The 17,193-nt window shown below is 42.3% G+C and overlaps 2 protein-coding genes across 11 annotated transcripts in view; one reads left to right on the top strand and one right to left on the bottom strand.

The window, feature by feature from the left end:
• The window catches only part of OXNAD1 (oxidoreductase NAD binding domain containing 1), a 38,555-nt gene extending 29,907 nt beyond the window's left edge, over positions 1-8,648 (bottom strand). For 2 of the 9 annotated variants that reach the window (XM_064588301.1, XM_064588304.1), the window contains exons 1-5: positions 8,292-8,648; positions 4,229-4,384; positions 3,320-3,350; positions 2,250-2,376; positions 1,903-1,966 (exon numbers count right to left, since the gene is read on the bottom strand). In XM_064588301.1, coding sequence (XP_064444371.1) covers positions 1,903-1,966; positions 2,250-2,376; positions 3,320-3,350; positions 4,229-4,288 — 282 coding nt within the window. In that variant the 5' untranslated portion in view covers positions 4,289-4,384; positions 8,292-8,648. Of the gene's footprint in view, positions 1-1,112; positions 1,294-1,902; positions 1,967-2,249; positions 2,378-3,319; positions 3,351-4,228; positions 4,385-8,291 lie in introns of those variants that run through there. The other 7 variants (XM_064588313.1, XM_064588292.1, XM_064588295.1 and 4 more) reach the window with 7 other exon arrangements.
• Positions 8,649-8,837: 189 nt separating this feature from the next.
• On the top strand, positions 8,838-15,915 carry DPH3 (diphthamide biosynthesis 3). Of its 2 annotated transcripts, XM_045903848.3 has the most exons (3): positions 8,848-9,085; positions 9,825-9,899; positions 13,809-15,915. In XM_045903848.3, exons 1-3 carry the CDS (start codon positions 8,978-8,980, stop codon positions 13,872-13,874), a joined length of 249 nt encoding a protein of 82 aa, XP_045759804.1. In that variant the 5' UTR covers positions 8,848-8,977; the 3' UTR covers positions 13,875-15,915. The 2 variants fall into 2 exon arrangements, with proteins under 2 accessions (XP_054360406.1, XP_045759804.1); XM_054504431.2 differs by lacking the exon at positions 9,825-9,899 and having other exon boundaries at positions 8,838-9,085.
• Positions 15,916-17,193: the final 1,278 nt, after the last annotated feature.

Here is a 17,193-nt window from a genome sequence, read left to right as displayed (position 1 = left end):
CCTCTCTCAAATAAATAAAATCTTTAAAAAAACCAAAAAACAAAAAACTTCACTCAAAATAACCCCAACAGTCTCAATAATTTTGTCCTAGAAACTCTGAAATGCTACTCTAATTCAGGGATTGGCAAACTATGATCCACAGGCCAAATCTGGGTATTTTGATAAATAATGTTTTATTGGAACAGAGTTGCTCAGATTTGCTTATGTATTACGTATGACTATTTCACACTATAAAGGCAGAATTTTGTAGTTGTAACTAAGACAACATGGCCCATGAAGCCTAAAATACTTACTGACCTTTTACAGAAAGTATACCAAACCCTGTTCTAATTCTACCTGCCTCAAAATACAACAGAAAAGAGTGTAGTCCAAGTTTGTTAAATAAACTGCTTTTTTTTCAAAACCAGCAAGGTGTCTCTTTTTATTTTTTTAATTTTTTAAAAAAGATTTTATTTATTTGTCAGAGAGAGAGAGAGAGGTGCGCGCACAAACAGGGGGAGTGGCAGGCAGATGGAGAAGCAGGCTCCCCACTGAGCAAGAAGCCTGATGCGGGACTCGATCCCAGGACCCTGAGCCAAAAGTAGACACTTAATGACTGAGCCATCCAGGCGTCCCAAGATTTCACTTTTTAAAAAGAAATCCTAAAAAATCATACATTTACAGAATGAGCATTTTTGTATGTTGAGCAAATCAAGGAGAAAAAAAGTACTTTCAGATTTATCATCACTGGGAAAAGTGTATTTTCCTCCACATCCATAAATCTATTATGCTGAACTAATTATACACAGACATCTCAAAAAAATATTGGTCTAAAACTGAATCCACAAACTGAATCTTGATCTCAAAGCAATTTTCTTTAGTATTAGCTTGAAAAATGGGGCCTGCACAATAGTCTTTTACATTAAAGTATATCTTACTATTAATACTAAAAATTAAATTCCTGCAATAATGAGATGTCTGACCATGTTTACAGAAGTGTATAATAGTTTTCTTACTGTTAGTTTGAATGTACTATAACACTAAGCTAAATATATCTAAATATGTGAAGAATCACTCAAAAAGCAAAATCCAATATCCAATTTATGTTTGTAAAAGAAAATGGGATTACTCACTGAGGTAAAGGGTGAGGATCCTTTATTTCCCAGCCCTTGACAGCCCTCCAGGTGGTAGGTTAGCTTTCTAGGGTCTGAATATGGTGGAAAAAAATCTGCACATGGGAAGGGTAACAAGAGCTCATCCACCTTCCTTTCTCAGATGTTAGTGCTTTCTCCTTTGATGAAATAAGAAGTTGTTCTAAAGTAGGGATAAGAACAAGGACTTTGAGACAATGCCAAAAGAAACAAATAAAAAAATTTAGAAAGAAAGGAAAAGGTAAGCTACTCATAAAATGTAGGCTGTCAAAGTTCTATCCTTAAAATATAACTCTAAACATTACACATGTGAGGGTAGGTCCCTCAGTTGCTGCTATACTCCCTTCATCAAAAATTAATCCATTTAGGGGCACCTGGGTGGCTCAGTCGTTAAGCGTCTGCCTTCGGCTCAGGTCATGATCCCAGGGTCCTGGGATCGAGCCCCGCATCGGGCTCCCTGCTCAGCGGGAAGCCTGCTTCTCCCTCTCCCACTCCCCCTGCTTGTGTTCCCTCTCTCGCTGTCTCTCTGTCAAATAAATAAAATCTTAAAAAAAAAAATTAATCCATTTATTCTGTTTTAAAGGAAAAATGTGAGTATTTTGCTGTCATCTTTTCAAAGTTCTATCCGAAAAGTTCTAAACAAAAAAAAAACAAACTTCCCCGGATTGTCCTTTGAAGGGATCGAGCTCATCTGTGGCCTTCTCCATGAGCCGGTCATTACTGTGTACACTGTCCAGCCTAGAAAAGCTTGCCACAGCCCAAAGATACAAACCTCCCGACGAACGACATTGGCAGTTCTCTCCAAGTGATCAGTTTTCCTTTTGGATTTCATTATGCTTTAATAGAAAGCAAAATTAGATTATTATGTATTATCCTCATAAAAATAATTAGTTTCCCCTATAATATCATGACTATTCATAGTACACTCTAACATTACGGAGCCTAGGAAGTGGTCAGTGAAAATCTGCACATCTAACTCAAGTTTAATGGTCTCCGGATGGCATGCCTATTTAGGCAAGATGTTCTGATATGCCTTCAGGAGTCTGATGAGCCTCCCACGCCCATCAGCAGGTCAGGTCTATGAATCCCCTCAAATGACACTGAGGGCCAGAAACCCACCTTGCTAGAGTCAGGTGGCGCAAAGCACTGGCTGTCAGCCTCAGCGAGGCAGCCGGGGTGCGGACGGTCCCAGCAGAGCTTCGCAACAGCCCAGGGACCGCGACAGCAGCACAGACCATGGTGCCTCCTGCGCAAACATAAAACTGAAGTTAAAATACTTTAAGAAAAGGCAGGGAAATATCAGACGATTTCAGGGGCCAATGAAGAAGAGTTTGGATTTTTGTTGGTAGCCATATGAGCTGCTCTAACAAAACAAACAAAGCAATTAAAAGGTCTAACTCCACCCTGACAAAATTTCTGCCACTATTTAGAGCTGACTCACCCGACCCCCAAAGTACATACCTACGTACTTAGTGGTGCCATCAAATATCCTTACCCTCTGTTAGTTTCCAAAATCACTAACCAAGCTCATGTGACTGATCTTACACTATTAGAGGAGAGGAGAGATTTTATAACTGCCTAATAATTGTATTCCACTCAAAGAGCACCACGTAAGTCTTTAGTATTTCTTGCTAGATAAAGTGCAAGCAGCAAACTGTCCGAGGTTCACGGCCATGTGAATAAACCAATGGCAACTGCGTGCAGTCACACAGATGAGCATCACTAATATCACACTGAGTGAAAGCCAGACTCAAAAAAAGCATATATTGTATGAGTCCAGTCATAAAAAGTATAAAAACAGACTAACTTAATCTCCCAAGTCAGAAATCAAGTTAGCAGTTACCCTCGGGGAGGTAACAGCGGCAATGCTGTTTCTTCATCTGAATGCTGACTGCATGGGTATTTCCATTTTGTAAAAATTCATCGAACCACAGAAGATTTTTAGGGTATTAAAGATACTCTGCATGATACCATAGTGACAGTGACAGATACATGTCATTATACATTTGTCTAAATCCACAGAACACTCCATGCTAAGAGGGAAGTAAACTACAGATTCCGGGGCATTATGATGTGTCAGTGCAGCTCATCAGCCGTAACAGATGTACCACTCTGGTGGGGGACACCAATAATGGGGAAGCTACCCTTGTGTGGAGGCAGGGAATACATGGAAAAATCTCTGTACATACCCCTCAATTTCGCTGTAAACTTAGAAATGCTCTAAAAAAAAAAAAAAATTAAGTCTTAAAAAAATTAATCAAGCTGTCCTCCAAGGATTTATATACTTCTGTTTCAATAAAACGTTAAAAAAAAAAAAAAAGAAAGAAAAACCAGAAAGATTACCCGACATTTAAATTCTAAAACCTATAGGCTTATCAAAAAAAAGCACTGACGGTGAGTCAGATAATACATTTTTTTGATTCCTACCATTCTGTTATCTTCTGCCAATTTTTGACTATTTCTCTCAGATGGTCACATTTAACACATTACATTGCCATATATAGCTGTCCTATATTAGTTAGAGAATAAATGAAAATGTATGTACATACCCTTTTTTCTGAACTCTTTGGAAGGAACTATATAAATTAATTGTAAGAAATTTCATGTTAGAGGGCGCCTGGGTGGCTCAGTTGGTTAAGAAATTTCATATTAGAAAAATTCAAGCTAAGTGTGCTTACATTCCTACTCCATATTTGTTCATTTAGTCCTTCATCTGACAAATATTTATTAAGAGTCCATTATGTTGCAGATACTGGGGATACAGACATAAACGAAACAAAGACCTTCTTAGGGAGCTAACGTTTTAGAAGATAGAGACAGAAAACAAATAAAAGTAAATAATCAAGTGATGATAAAGTCAGTTATAACCAAGTCATATCAAAAAGCACTGCTTTCTAACTAAGAGATCTATTTCCTATCATAGTATGTCGTAGCACCATTGTGGGTAAACACGCTGCTCACCATTTTTCTCTCTAGTAAATGAAAAAAACATGAGACCTTTCACCTCATGTATGACTACTAAATGTTGTTTCTCTCCTTTAAATGTACTAAACCAAAAATGGTGCATTCGTTGTTGAAAGAAGGAAGGCAAAACTTACTTTAGAAGTCCATGAGATTTTAGGAGTCATGAAGTATGTGGCTGGCTGACTGACTGACATGCAATACCTTGGTCCTGGTATTATAGTGAGACCTTTGGATAGACACCGGTTGGAACAAGGGCAGTGTTTCCATATACTGAAATTCTCACAAAGTTCCTGCAATGGCAGAGATGACATGTAAGAACCATGTTCTGGGAAACAGTGAAAAGGCACTCTCGGCTGTAAAAGGAAAGGCTCATTATAATCAGCAAGCATCACCTCACAGCAAGTCTACTCTTCACTACCTCCTTCCCATCAATTCTTCCCCCTTGTGTTTCCACTTGTCCCTTCTGATTGTTTCTCTTACTGCTTCCCTTTTTCAGCTTCCTTGGCTTGTCTTTAACTCTTGTTCCTTATGATACCCACCCCATGAAAGACCAGAGCAGGGGCACCTGGGTGGCTTAGTTGGTTAAGTGTCTGCCTTTTGCTCAGGTCATGATCCTGGGGTCCTGGGATCGAGCCCCATGTCGGGCTCCCTGCTCAGCAGGGAGTCTGTTTCTCCCTCTGCCCATCTCCTCTGCTCCTGCTCTCGCTCTCTCTCTCTCAAATGAAATCTTAAAAAAAAAAAAAAAGACCAGACCAATGGCTAGAATGATATAGTTACATGTCACTTAAGGCAAAGTTCCCTGACAAAATTGAACTCATATATAGTTAATATGGTAACACTGTTCTGCTCAGTGTTTTAGACAACCATGGCTAAAAAAAATTGTCCTCAAATAAGATAGACTTTTTGGTGATTATGCTGTTTAAAGGGTCTACTGCTCAACTGAACTTGAAAATAAAGAAGTGTTGGGGCATCTGGGTGGCTCAGTTGGTTAAGCATTTGCCTTCGGCTCAGGTCATGATCCCAGGGTCCTGGGATCAAGTCCTGCGTTGGGCTCCCTGCTCAGCAGGGAGTCTGCTTCAATCCTTCTGCCCCTCCCTGCCGTGCGGGCGGTGCATGCGCGCTCTCTCAAATAAATAAACAAAATCTTTAAAAAAAGAAAAGAAAGAAATGTTAATTTTAAAAAGCTGTTCTCTTTAAAATTCTAAAATCTGGTTTTTGAATGCCAGTAACCATGACCAAGAGTGCCACCTACTGGTAAATAAAGGGTATTTTTATCAAATTGTGTTCAAAGGGCCCCCCAAAGCAATAAGGTATTAAAAACAAAAATAAAAGACAAAAATCTACCCATCTTTTGAAATACATCCAATAGTTTCATATATTCAATGTAAGTACTTGATTAGCTATAGAAAATTAACACACATTAAGGATTTTCTAAAATGATACAAGAAACTATATTCCATCAATGTTTCTATCCTCACAGGCCTCACCTCAACCAAAAAATTCTTACTTAACTCTATTTCTGAAACAGAAAGTTATCTTATGATAAATAAATAAAACGTATCCACTTAAGCAGTAAAAAAAACTACTGCAGGTGACAGATTAAGATTTAAAACGAACTATACTGGTTTCTGTTCGATAAGTACACTCAATTTATTTAAGAATTGCTGGGGTGCCAGGCACTATTTTAGGCTGTGGAGACACACTGGTTTCTGTTCAATAAGTACACTCAATTTATTTAAGAGTAAAAAAAAAAAACCCTGCATTACATGTTTGGTTATGGTTTTACTTTCTTCAGCACAGCATGAACTCAAACTGGGCAGAACCATACAGGGAATCACCTCTGGCACACAGAGGCAGGATGAAAGCAGTATGGAAAGCCAAGGAGACCCCCAAATCTAGGTTTCAAGGGCACCAGCACTGTTCTAGCAGCCAATCTCAGCAGTCTGCAGAGCTTCAGGGCTGTTATGTTTACTCTAGCTTTGCTTCAATACCATCATATCACAGATGACATCAAAGTTACTTAAGAGCCTAAGTTCTGGCGTCTCACCGATCTGAGTTCTCACCACAATTTACTGCCACTTACCAGCTTTGCCTCCTTAGCTAAGTTCTTCAGCCCCTGGTTTCCCAATGTTGATGATGGGATTAATGATACCTATACCTCACTGGGCTGTTTTAATGACATCATGCATAGAAAACATTTGATAGAGTGCTGGACACATAGTGTCCATTATTATTAGTAAGTGGTTCACTAGTTTTTCTTTTTCCATTTTAGGTAATACATACTCCAAAAAAGTTGGAAAATTACAAAAAAATTATAAAAAAAATTTTACCCAACAACTCCTGTAACTTCCAGGCCTATTAACCTCAAATTTTAAAATTCCCCAGCAAATTGTTTTTGCTAGGTCCAAATTGCTTTCTAAAAGGTCTACCAAACTTCCAAGAACCAAATATGAATGCACTCATTTCTATACATTCAAAAAAGGGCTCATCTTTAATTTGTAGGTAGTTATGCTGAGAAACACTGAAGAACTAAAGATGATTTCCAACCTCAAAATGATCACTAGGACTACAGAACAGACCCTGGAAGACTCTCACTTGTCCTCCTGTCTTCAAGGGACTACCTGGGGAGTATCTGTGCCTACAGAGATACAAGGAGCAGCCATGGAGCTGGGTGGGCTTTGCTGGGATGTCTCCTCTGCCCAGTCACACTGGAAATCATCCTAGTTAAGCCTCAACAAGTTTAACAAGTGTTTCCTAACTGCCAGGTAGGTCTTCAATTATGCAAAATGTGAGGCCTTTGGGATAACCTTCCACAAACTTCTTAAATGTAACTTCTTGGTTTTCTCCCAAAGACTCCTCTCTGCCTTTAGGTTTTCAAGCCTCAAACCAGGTGGAGCTTTCAACTCAGTATGCACAAAATTGGTAGCTTCATGCAAACCTGAGAATGTATACATAAATAAACATAGGAATGTGTATACATGTAGGTATTACATGAAACATACCATGTAAATATAAAAGAAATATGGTATATATAATTGTGAACTCAGTAAATCTCGTAATTTCCATGCAAAAGTTAGATCTGTATGTGATCTTGTGTATCATCTCTAATCCAACCTTTTTTTAGTTAGAAGAGAAAATAAGGCCCAAAGAGTGTAAATATCCAGGGGCACCTGGGTGGCTCAGTCTGTTGAGTGTCTGCCTTTGGCTCGGAGTCCTGATCCCAGGGTTCTGGGATTGAGCACCACGTTGGGCTCCCTGCTCAGTGGGGAGACTGCTTCTCCCTCTCACCCCTGCTAGTGCGCTCTCTCTCTCAAATAAATAAATAAAATTTTTTCTTTTTTAAGATTTTATTTATTCTGATAGCAAGAGAGGGAGCACAAACAGGGGGAGTGGCAAAGGGAGAGGGAGAAACAGACTTCCTGCTGAGCCAGGAGCCCGATAGGGGGCGCAATCCCAGGACCCTGGGCTCATGACCTGAGCGGAAGGCAGACACTTAACGACTGAGCCACCCAGGCGCCCCTAATAAATAAAATCTTTGGGAAAAAATGTAAATATCCAGCTCCCAGAGCCAGTTCCCAACACTCAGATTCTGACCTCAGATCTATTTCTCAAAAGTGTCTGTTTCAGTGCACTGCATTCCTTCTCTACCTAAATTTGAATAAATGCATGGTGATGGAGCAATATCCCCATGGAATCTGGTTGTACTAAAACAGGCACTAGCATTGCTTTCAAGACAAACCACCTTTTATTTGCATTTCGTTTCAACGTATACAGAGGCCTCATGGTAATATCTGCTGATGCCATTCCTTTTACAAAGAAGAAACCGTGGTTCAAATAAATTAAGTAATTTGTCTCGAGGCTTTGGGGACAGACAGGATCTTCATTTCCTAAATGGGTGATTTTAGTCAAGATACCCAATTCTCTGTATCTCAGTTTGGAGATTAATAATATGGAATAGCACCTAAATTCCCAGGGTTGACGTAAGAATCATTCTTAGCGCGATACCTGGTACATAGCAAACTCCCAATAATAAAAGGTGATGTTATTACTATTTTACAAATCACTGTCATTAATAATGGTATATGCTTGGCGAACAAAGGACTAGAACTCAATCTGCCTTCACTCTCTTGGTCCTCTTGACAACAAAATTTAGGGTATTTGAAGATAACCCGGGGTGAGGAAGAGCCAGGGATGTACCTGAATAGCCGAGTGCAGCCCTACAAGGTATGCGTCGCCCTGAGCTCAAGGTCACTCGGTGAATCAAAATTCCAAGCGAACTTTTCGTCCGTCACCGGGGACGCAGGAAGGGAGGTCCAAGAGGCAGAGCTGCTCCGGCCGCCGCCTGAGACCAAGCAAAGGAGCACCCTCCTCTCCCCAAGGACGTCGAGGGCCGGTCAATGCCACCGATTCCGCGGACCCAGCTCAAGGCCTCTCTAAGCCCCGCGGACTTGAGAACGGCGGCCGCAAAAAGCGGCCTCGGCACCGCCGGCGCCGCGAGAACCTAAGCTAGCTGACCGGGCGGAACTCCGCCACCCTCGCCTGAGACCTTCCGGTGACATGACGTCACAGCAGCGCGAGCCATCCCCACATTTTATTGGTCGGTGCCTCCGACAGCCGGAGTCGGGAACACAGTACAAAGCCGCGAGCCGCCACAGACAGAGTCTCCGCCCCCTAAGCTCCGCCATCTCCATGGTGACCGCTACCCGGTCACCCATTTGGCCTCCGAGGCCGGAGTTGCGTCATTGTCTATGCGCCGGAAGCGATAGCCCCCGAGCCGGTGCAGGCTGACGGCAGCCGACTGGCACTAGTGCCCGCGGAGTTAGACCGTCCCGGGGCTGTGTCGGCTTGGCGGGGGCGCCAAACCTCTGCTAGCCCCTGGGGCAATGGCGGTGTTTCACGACGAGGTGGAGATCGAGGACTTCCAATATGACGAAGACTCGGAGGCATATTTCTACCCCTGCCCGTGTGGGGATAACTTCTGCATTACCAAGGTAACTTCAGAGTCCCGCCCGGCCATTCGTCGGAGCAGGCGCGTTTTTGCTCTTCCTCGTTCCTTCCGCCATTCCGTCACCTTGCGGCTCACACGCCCTCTTTATCCTGTCTCTGAGTCCCCATAAAGTTGATTCTTTGATCTGTCAGTGGGCATAGCGTCCTGGTCTTTAGTCCGGCCGAGGGGTGGAGAGTCGGGGTGGGAAAGGTTGGATGGCGGAAGCTTAAGTCTTGCCATTCTTCCCCACTTAGGGTCCCACTTCCTTTCCTGGGATAGTTTTTTGGAGGCAGGGACACGTTGTTGTCTTCTCAGGGGTTTTGAGGCGATGAACCTTGGCTAACCTTCCCGGGTCTGGTCTGGTCTGGTCTTAAGAGAGAGAGTAGGGGTGGGGGGTGCGGCAGAGGAGCAGAGGGAGGCTAGAGAGAATCTTAAGCAGGCTCCAGGCCCAGCACGGAACTGGGGTGGGGCTCGATCTCAGGACCCCGAGATCATGACCTGAGCTGAAATTAAGAGTTGGATCTTAACCGACTGAGCCACCAACGCGCCCCTCTTCCTGGGTATTTTTAAGTACCGCTTGGCAGGAAAAACGGAGTTGGTATTTCTCTGGGCAGGCCTTTCTGGCCCTCGCATACCTTGTAGGGACGTGAGCTACAAAGGAGCTTGCCCATAGAGGTAGAAAGAGTTTGGAAGGAGGAGATCGCAAAGGGAAGACAATAAAACGGCTTTTGATTTTGTTGTAGGAAGATTTGGAGAATGGGGAAGACGTGGCAACGTGTCCTAGCTGCTCTCTCATTATAAAAGTGATTTATGACAAGGTAAGTAGTTGAATTTTAAACGGTGTGGGGGAGGGTTGCAAGGCAAGGACCTAGAGCAATCTGTAAGTGCTGGAGAACGTTTCTTAGCAGTATGTTAGGTGAGGGCGCCTGGGTGGCTCAGTTGGTTAAGCGACTGCCTTCGGCTCAGGTCATGATCCTGGAGTCCCGGGATCGAGTCCCGCATCGGGGCTCCCTGCTCGGCAGGGAGTCTGCTTCTCCCTCTGACCCTCTCCCCTCTCATGTGCTCTCTTCCTCATTCTCTCTCTCAAATAAATAAATAAAATCTTTAAAAAAAAAAAAATAGTGTGTTAGGTGAGTGCTATGTATTTTTTTAAACAAATTTTATTCCCCCACTCCTAAAACAAATATGTAAAACTATTAATAAACAGCTGTATTGTAAATTGCAACTTTAAAAATCAAATTAACTCATTTTAGCTGTCAAGAAGGCAAAAAAGAAAACTGCACTGTAATTAATGGAAATTATTGATTACTTATTAAATAGAAAAATAATTATAAAGGTTATTTAATTGGCAGTCTGTATTCCTCCTTTATTTAATAAGTGATTAAAATTGTTCAGAGCTCCTAGACTTATTTTGGAGGGAACAGTTGTATAGTATTTCTTACTTGGCTTCTACAGATAGAACTCTGCATTATCTTGTTTTGAGATATGTCATAGCTGCTATTTTACAATTTCATTTTGGTCTTTAATTTTCTTACTGTTTTTCACTCAAGGATATTGACAATAGAAAACAAATGTTCTTATTGCCCACCTCTACCCCAACTTTTGGTCAGTACTTTGAATGGAGTCTTAAAAGTAAGAAGCTTAACAGTATTTTTTCCTTTTTTTTTTTTTAAGATTTTATTTATTTATTTGACAGAGAGAGACACAGCGAGAGAGGGAACACAAGCAGGGGGAGTGGGAGAGGGAAAAGCAGGCTTCCCGCGGAGCAGGGAGCCCAATGCGGGGCTCGATCCCAGGACCCCGGGACCATGACCTGAGCCGAAGGCACATGCTCAACGACTGAGCCACCCAGGCGCCCGCCTTTTTTTTTTTTTTTTTGAGATATAATTGACATATAACAGAGCTTAACATTCTTAAGGATGAACTCTAAAATGAGTATAGGGCAGGTAGCACCAGGCAGTTAGTCTCATGGGAGAAGCATGCTATAATTTAGAAGTTTACGGATTTATTCTTATATCAAAATGTGTTCTGGAACAAAAAGAAAACAGGGTAAGGGAGATTAGGAGTGCTGGTATGAGAAGAGGTTGCAATTTTAAATAGGGTGATCAGGGTAGGCCTTACTGAGAAAGGCCCTATTGAGCAAAGATTGAAAGAGGTGAGGGAGTGAGCCTTAGGGGATAAAAAGCAGTCCAGCAAAAGGAACTTTCAGTGGACAGACCCTAAGGCAGGAACGTGTCTGTTTTTATTGAGGAACAGCAAGTGTGACCAGAGCAGAGTGGATGAAGGTGAGGGAGTAGCCCAGGAGGAAAGTAGTGGAGTGGGGCAGATCACAGAGGTGTTTGTGGGTCACTTTAAAGACTTTGGCTTTTGCTGTGAATGACTTAGGGAACCACTGAAGGATTCTCAAGCAAAGGAGAGCTACAATCCAACTTAAGTTATAACAGAGTGACTCGGGCTGCTGTGTTCAGAGTAGACTCTGAGGAAGCAAGGGTAAGAATAAAGCAAGGGTAACAGGAGGAGGCCCTTAGACGAGCCAGAGGAGGAGATGGATGGCTGCGACCAAGCTGCGGCACTGGAGGTAGTGAGAAGTGGTTGGATTCTGGATGCACTTTAAAGGATAAGGATTGTTTTTACTGATTGAATATAGGATATGAGAGGAATAAAAAATGATTTCAACATCTGTGGTCTTCATAACTGGAAGGATGCATTTACCATCACCTGACGGGGAGGTGTCTGCAGGTGTAGGGGCAGGAGTTGGATATACTAAGTTCAGGAGGTGTTTTTGATCCAGTTGGAGAGCAGGTGAGAAAGCAATTGGATATGCAAGTCTGGAGTTCAAAGAGCGAGATCAACTGGTGCTGTACATTTGGGAATTATCAGCATATATATATATATCACATTTAGAGCCCTGAGATTGGATGAGATCACCAGGGCTGTGAATCTAGATAGAGATGGACAAAAGAAAGGACTGAGCTCAGTCGCTCCCAATATTTAAAGGTCAGGGAGGGAAGTGAGGAATCAGCAAAGCTGGCCGAAAAGGAAGAAGGAGGAAACCACCAGTGCCATATCCTGGAAGCCAGATGAGAAAAGGTGGAGGAAGTGAACAACCTTATCAGATGCCACTGCTAGATAACTGAAAATTAACCACTGGCTTTAATGGGGAGGCCGTTTGGATGGTGGTAAGAGCAGTTTTGATGAAGTAATAGAGACAGAGCCTGATTGGTGGAAGGCTTACTGGAGAGAACAAGAGAAGAATAGGAAGCAGCAAGCATAGACGTTTCTTTCAAGAAGTTTGCTGCAAAGGGGCATAGAGACATGGGGCAGTAACTGGTGGTGATAGAGGATCAGGAGAGGGTTTAAGGTGGTAGACATCCAGCTACGTGGGTGAATATAGACACAGGAGGTTAAATTTAACCAGGGTTGTGGTTTTGTCAAGTAGGTAGGAGGGAGTAAGAGACGAGGATTGTGATAATTGACCATGGACTTTAGGTTCAGAAAACCCAGAGAGGACCAGTGATGATACATGTCATGTCATAAGAGTCAAAGTTGGTGGGTTTCAGGGAGGGAAGGAGGACAGTGGCCGAAAGGAGCAGCCAGCCCCTCCTCCGGTCTCTGTGGTACCGGCACCCTGAGAGAACACGGGACCACCACTGAGGAGGTTATAGGGAAATGGTGTCCTTAGGGGATAGCCTGTTCTCAAACTCAGCATTATGCGCATTTGGGGCTTAATAACTCTTTGTTGTGCAGGGCTGTCCAGTGCATTGTAGGGTGTTTAGTAGCATCCCTGGCCTCTACCCATTAGACGCCAGTGGCCCTTCCCCAGAATGTCTCCAGATTATTGCCAAGTGTCCCCTGGAGACAACATCAGCACGCCTCTCCCACCACTTGAGAACCACTGGGTTAGAGTAAAAAGGCGCAGGAATGTTTTAAAGAAGAGGTTGAGAATATGGAGCAGTGTGCTGATCAACAGACCATAAATTCCAAAGAGGAAGGTGGGGTCGGGGAGGAGGCTCCAGGTGCTGGGTGGGTTCAGTGAGAGTGTGGACACAATATGGGCTGACCCTGCTGGGGATCAGACCGTGCGAGATGAGGGGTAACCTGGAAGGCAGAGGTGGCTTGTGGTAGCAGACAGAAGCCAGGATGCATAATCAAGAGATTGGATTTCCTTTACAACGTAGGTGACACTGCAGATTATCTGTGTAAGGAAACATAAAGAGCTATCCCTTTTAGTTAGAAAAAGTAATTACCTTGAAGAGGACAGGTATTCAAATGACCGAATATTGAAGTGGAGAAGTTTTAGTGTAGCAATTAATACAGAAACTTAAAAAAGGTGTGATATATCTTTACAAATGTGATATTTGACAAGTGGATGCTTGTTTATAAGGTGCTTTAAGTGTGAATTCGGGACTAAAAACTGAAGCATTTTTAAGATTATAATTTTGGTGCCGACATTGACTCTTTGAACAAAGACGAAGTGATACAGCAATGAAAAACAAACAAAGCTGCGGGGCCCCTGGCTGGCTCAGTTGGAAGAGCATGAGACTCTTGATCTCGGGCTTGTGAGTTCGAGCCCTACGTTCGGTGTAGAGATTACTAAAAAATAAATCTTGAAAAAAAATTTTTTTTAAACCTTAACAGCTAGATTGATTCTGCAAGAAAACTAAAGTCTAATATTGATGCATTTGTGACACACTCAATGATTAATATAATTTCTTATTCTGTCTTAGGATCAGTTTATGTGTGGAGAAACAGTGCCAGCCCCTTCCACCCACAAAGAATTAGTTAAATGCTGAAGAGGACTTTAGGAATCCACATCCTGAACATTTGGGAATGAGCCAAGCTGGAAAAATCAAATGCAAAGTCACTGGCTTCCTTCATGGGGACAACCATTCCGTAGTTGGCTCTGCCATTAGTGTGTGGCTCCTTACCATTGGCTGCTGAGTTCATCTCCAATTAAAGAAGCAAGTCCATGACGTGACATGCTTGGATTTTGTGCTTAGAACTTTGAATTGAAGTGTTCTCAATTTTCCATGTGAATTTAAAGGAAGATCATTTCAAATCAGTGCTTTCTTTCTCTCAGCATCATTATTTTTATGTCTTACACCTGATTTCTTCCTCATCTGATAACAGCATCATCTACCTCAAAGTCATTAGTATTCCTTAATAGAAAGGGGAATTATGTTTTGGCTTAATTATTAAGATTATTAAAATTAGTCCTTTCTTTGAAATTGGACACCCACTTTGCCGTTCTAAACTTAAACAAATTTGTTGCTTTGTCCCCACTGTGCTTTCAGTTTCCATACCAAGCCAGTGTGCTCAGTCTTGCATTCATTAGAACTCAGTTTCCGTTCTGCGTAGCATACCATTTCCATTATATTTCCTACACTGAGTTCTGGTCATGGTATTGCAGAGAAAATACACTGAGCTCACAATTTTTCCAGAGCTAAAAGTAAGAAAGAAAAGTCATGGGGCACCTGGGTGGCTCAGTTGTTAAGCGTCTGCCTTCAGCTCAGGTCCCGTGGTCCCAGGGTCCTGGGATTGAGCCCCGCATCGGGCTCCCTGCTCGGCGGGAAGCCTGCTTCTCCCTCTCCCACTCCCCCTGCTTGTGTTCCCTCTCTCACTGTGTCTCTGTCAAATAAATAAAACCTTAAAAAAAAAGAAACAAAGAAAAGTCAAAAAGTGAAACGGTCAAAGAATCAGGAGTTTCCTTATCCATATTCTGCATGTTCCTTGAAAACTGGGACAAGATGAAAAGAAAAGCAGCCAAAGGAAGTGAAGTTGGAAGCAGAACAAGAGAAAAACTTGCCAGCTTAGTAAATTGAATGAATGGCTTTGCCAGATCAGAGCAGATCAGATTTGTGTATGTGGGTCTTGTGTTTAGATAAGGCTAATGAAATGGCATTCGAGAGGAGGCTCCATGTCAAGGCTTCCTGGCTGGCAGCGGCGCTCTCACGGTTACCTCAGAATCAAGTCACCAGCCCTGAAAGGTAGAGCTGCTACAACTCTTGCTGAGGAGGAACTTGAAGATAAGATGCCTGTTCTAAATAAATGTGTCCCTGGGGACACATCTAACCAGTGTTTATAAGCTATAACCGAACCAGACGTGCACTCTTACAGAGAGATGTTGCCCTGGAGAAAAAGAAATTTATAAAGGTAGGCTATCAGTCTCACATCAGGGTCTTTCAGATATGACTAGAGTTCTGTGTAATATTCTGTGCCTTGTATACCTTACCAGACATTTCAGACCACCTCTGAGAACTGATCTGTAATCCAGGCTCTGTCTCTTACTAGCTTTGTAGTCTTTTCAAGGCCAGTGGATTCGTCACCTCTACAATTAGGAGACCAAATCAGGTGATTTTTAAACTCGGTATTATAATTTCAGGTTTTATAACTTGCAAGAGCTGAAATGGTAATTGAAACCTTTATAGACTCAAAACTAAATCATGAACTATTAAGAGAAAGACAATGCTTCTTTGGTAACTTGATGTTACCACACTTCTGAGTTAGAAAATAAAGTCAACTATTTAAAGGAATTCTGCTTATATTTTAGTGTACACATTCAGAAGCAGTTTTCCTGGGAAGCACCCAGCACTTTTGATTGCTGTAAATACTAATTTTTTTTTTTTTTAAGATTTTATTTATTCATGAGAGGCAGAGGGAGAAGCAGGCTCCCAAGGAGCAGGAAGCCCGGTGCGGGACTCGATCCCAGGACCCTGAGATCATGACCTGAGCCGAAGGCAGACGCTTAACCATCTGAGCCACCCAGGCGCCCCATACTAATTTATTACCAGAATAAATTATTGACATACTAAATAAAGTCATAATTCAAATCAATTTGTTTTCATGTAGTTTTCTTCCCCTAAATACCAACATTTTTGTATTAAAAAGTTTTGATGTGATTTTATGTGAGGTAGAAGTCTTTAACCTGTTTTGGAAAATTGTAAGTAGGTTTCTGGTATGAACAGGAGAGTTTTGAAATGGTAAAGAAATTGCCACTGTTTCTACAGTTTGGCCACATGGGTTTTGATTCTGTATTTTTATTTTTCCTGGGGAAAAAGCTTTGAGTCAAGTGGCAGTAAGGCAAAGATAGTTGACATTCTTAGGTGAGTAATTCGGTTTTTGCTGGGAAAGAAGGCTGCTATTTTATTTAAGGCTGATGATCAATTCTTGCAGTGGTTTGAGAGCCCAGCTATGGTCAGGACACAGTTTAGACCTCAGTTCCTCCACTATGATTTCAGACAAGTTACTGAATCTTTTTGTATCTCTGTGTCCTGGTGTGTGAAATACAGACCATCATAGTACCTCTCCCATGGTTGCTCTGTGGATTCATTCAATCAAGAAGTGCTTGTGGAGTCCCTGCCACATGTTGGGCACTGGGTAGGGTCTCTGCATGCAAGTGGAAGAGAGGAAATAAGATTACACGCTGCAGTTAGGGCCCAAGAGGAAACACACCAGGTGATGGGAGCTGCAGCAGGTGCATGATAAAGGGCAGGCAGAAGGCATCTCAGGTCCGGTACTTTTTCTGAGACCTGAAGGGTAAGAAGTCTTGTGAAAATAAGATTAAGTGAGCTAATGACTAAAACATTTAGCAAATGACTGTCATATGTGCAGAACAAAAGTTAACTCTTCTAATTCCAAAAGGAATTCAACATGGTTTTGAGCATTGACAGCATTCTTAGAATAAATACGAGAAGTGCAAATTATTGGACACCCTTCCCCCACACTTACTGAATCTGGAGGTGGGTTTTAACAAGCACTGCAAGTGATTCTGATGCAGCTAACATTTGAGATCCATTGGTCGAGAACTGGTGTTCAAACTTGGCGGCACATTGGAATCATCTAAGGAACTTTAAAACTGGTGCCTTAGAGAAACGGACTTAATTGGTCTGGGTGCAGCTTGGGCACAAGGATTTTTAAAGAGTCTCTGTTGATGCTAATGTGCAGTCAAAGCTGAGAACCACTGGACTAGAAAAACAAAATTCATAATCACAAAGTACAGGGATCCAATTTTTTTTAAGTAGTCACACCTGCTTTGCCTCTGGAACAGGACTGTAGGCTCTGTTGACCCCACACCTCGTATTCAAGCATGCAGTGAGCCTCAGCAAGTGACCT

This window comes from Mirounga angustirostris, unplaced genomic scaffold (assembly GCF_029215605.1).
Source record: "Mirounga angustirostris isolate CCGP_5_RB_7025 unplaced genomic scaffold, mMirAng1.0.hap1 SCAF_1, whole genome shotgun sequence".
NCBI classification, from domain to species: Eukaryota; Metazoa; Chordata; class Mammalia; order Carnivora; family Phocidae; genus Mirounga; species Mirounga angustirostris.
The sequence above is the reverse complement of the archived record's forward strand: the minus strand, read 5'-3'. Positions and strand labels throughout refer to the sequence as shown.

What these genes read in the sequence shown, in the direction of transcription:
- DPH3 (XM_045903848.3), top strand. Translation starts at nt 8,978, where the DNA reads ATGGCGGTGTTTCACGACGAGGTGGAGATCGAGGACTTCCAATATGAC. An exon ending in ATAACTTCTGCATTACCAAG is followed by an intron (nt 9,086 to 9,824) that starts GTAACTTCAGAG and finishes ATTTTGTTGTAG; the next exon opens with GAAGATTTGGAGAATGGGGA. An exon ending in TAAAAGTGATTTATGACAAG is followed by an intron (nt 9,900 to 13,808) that starts GTAAGTAGTTGA and finishes ATTCTGTCTTAG; the next exon opens with GATCAGTTTATGTGTGGAGA.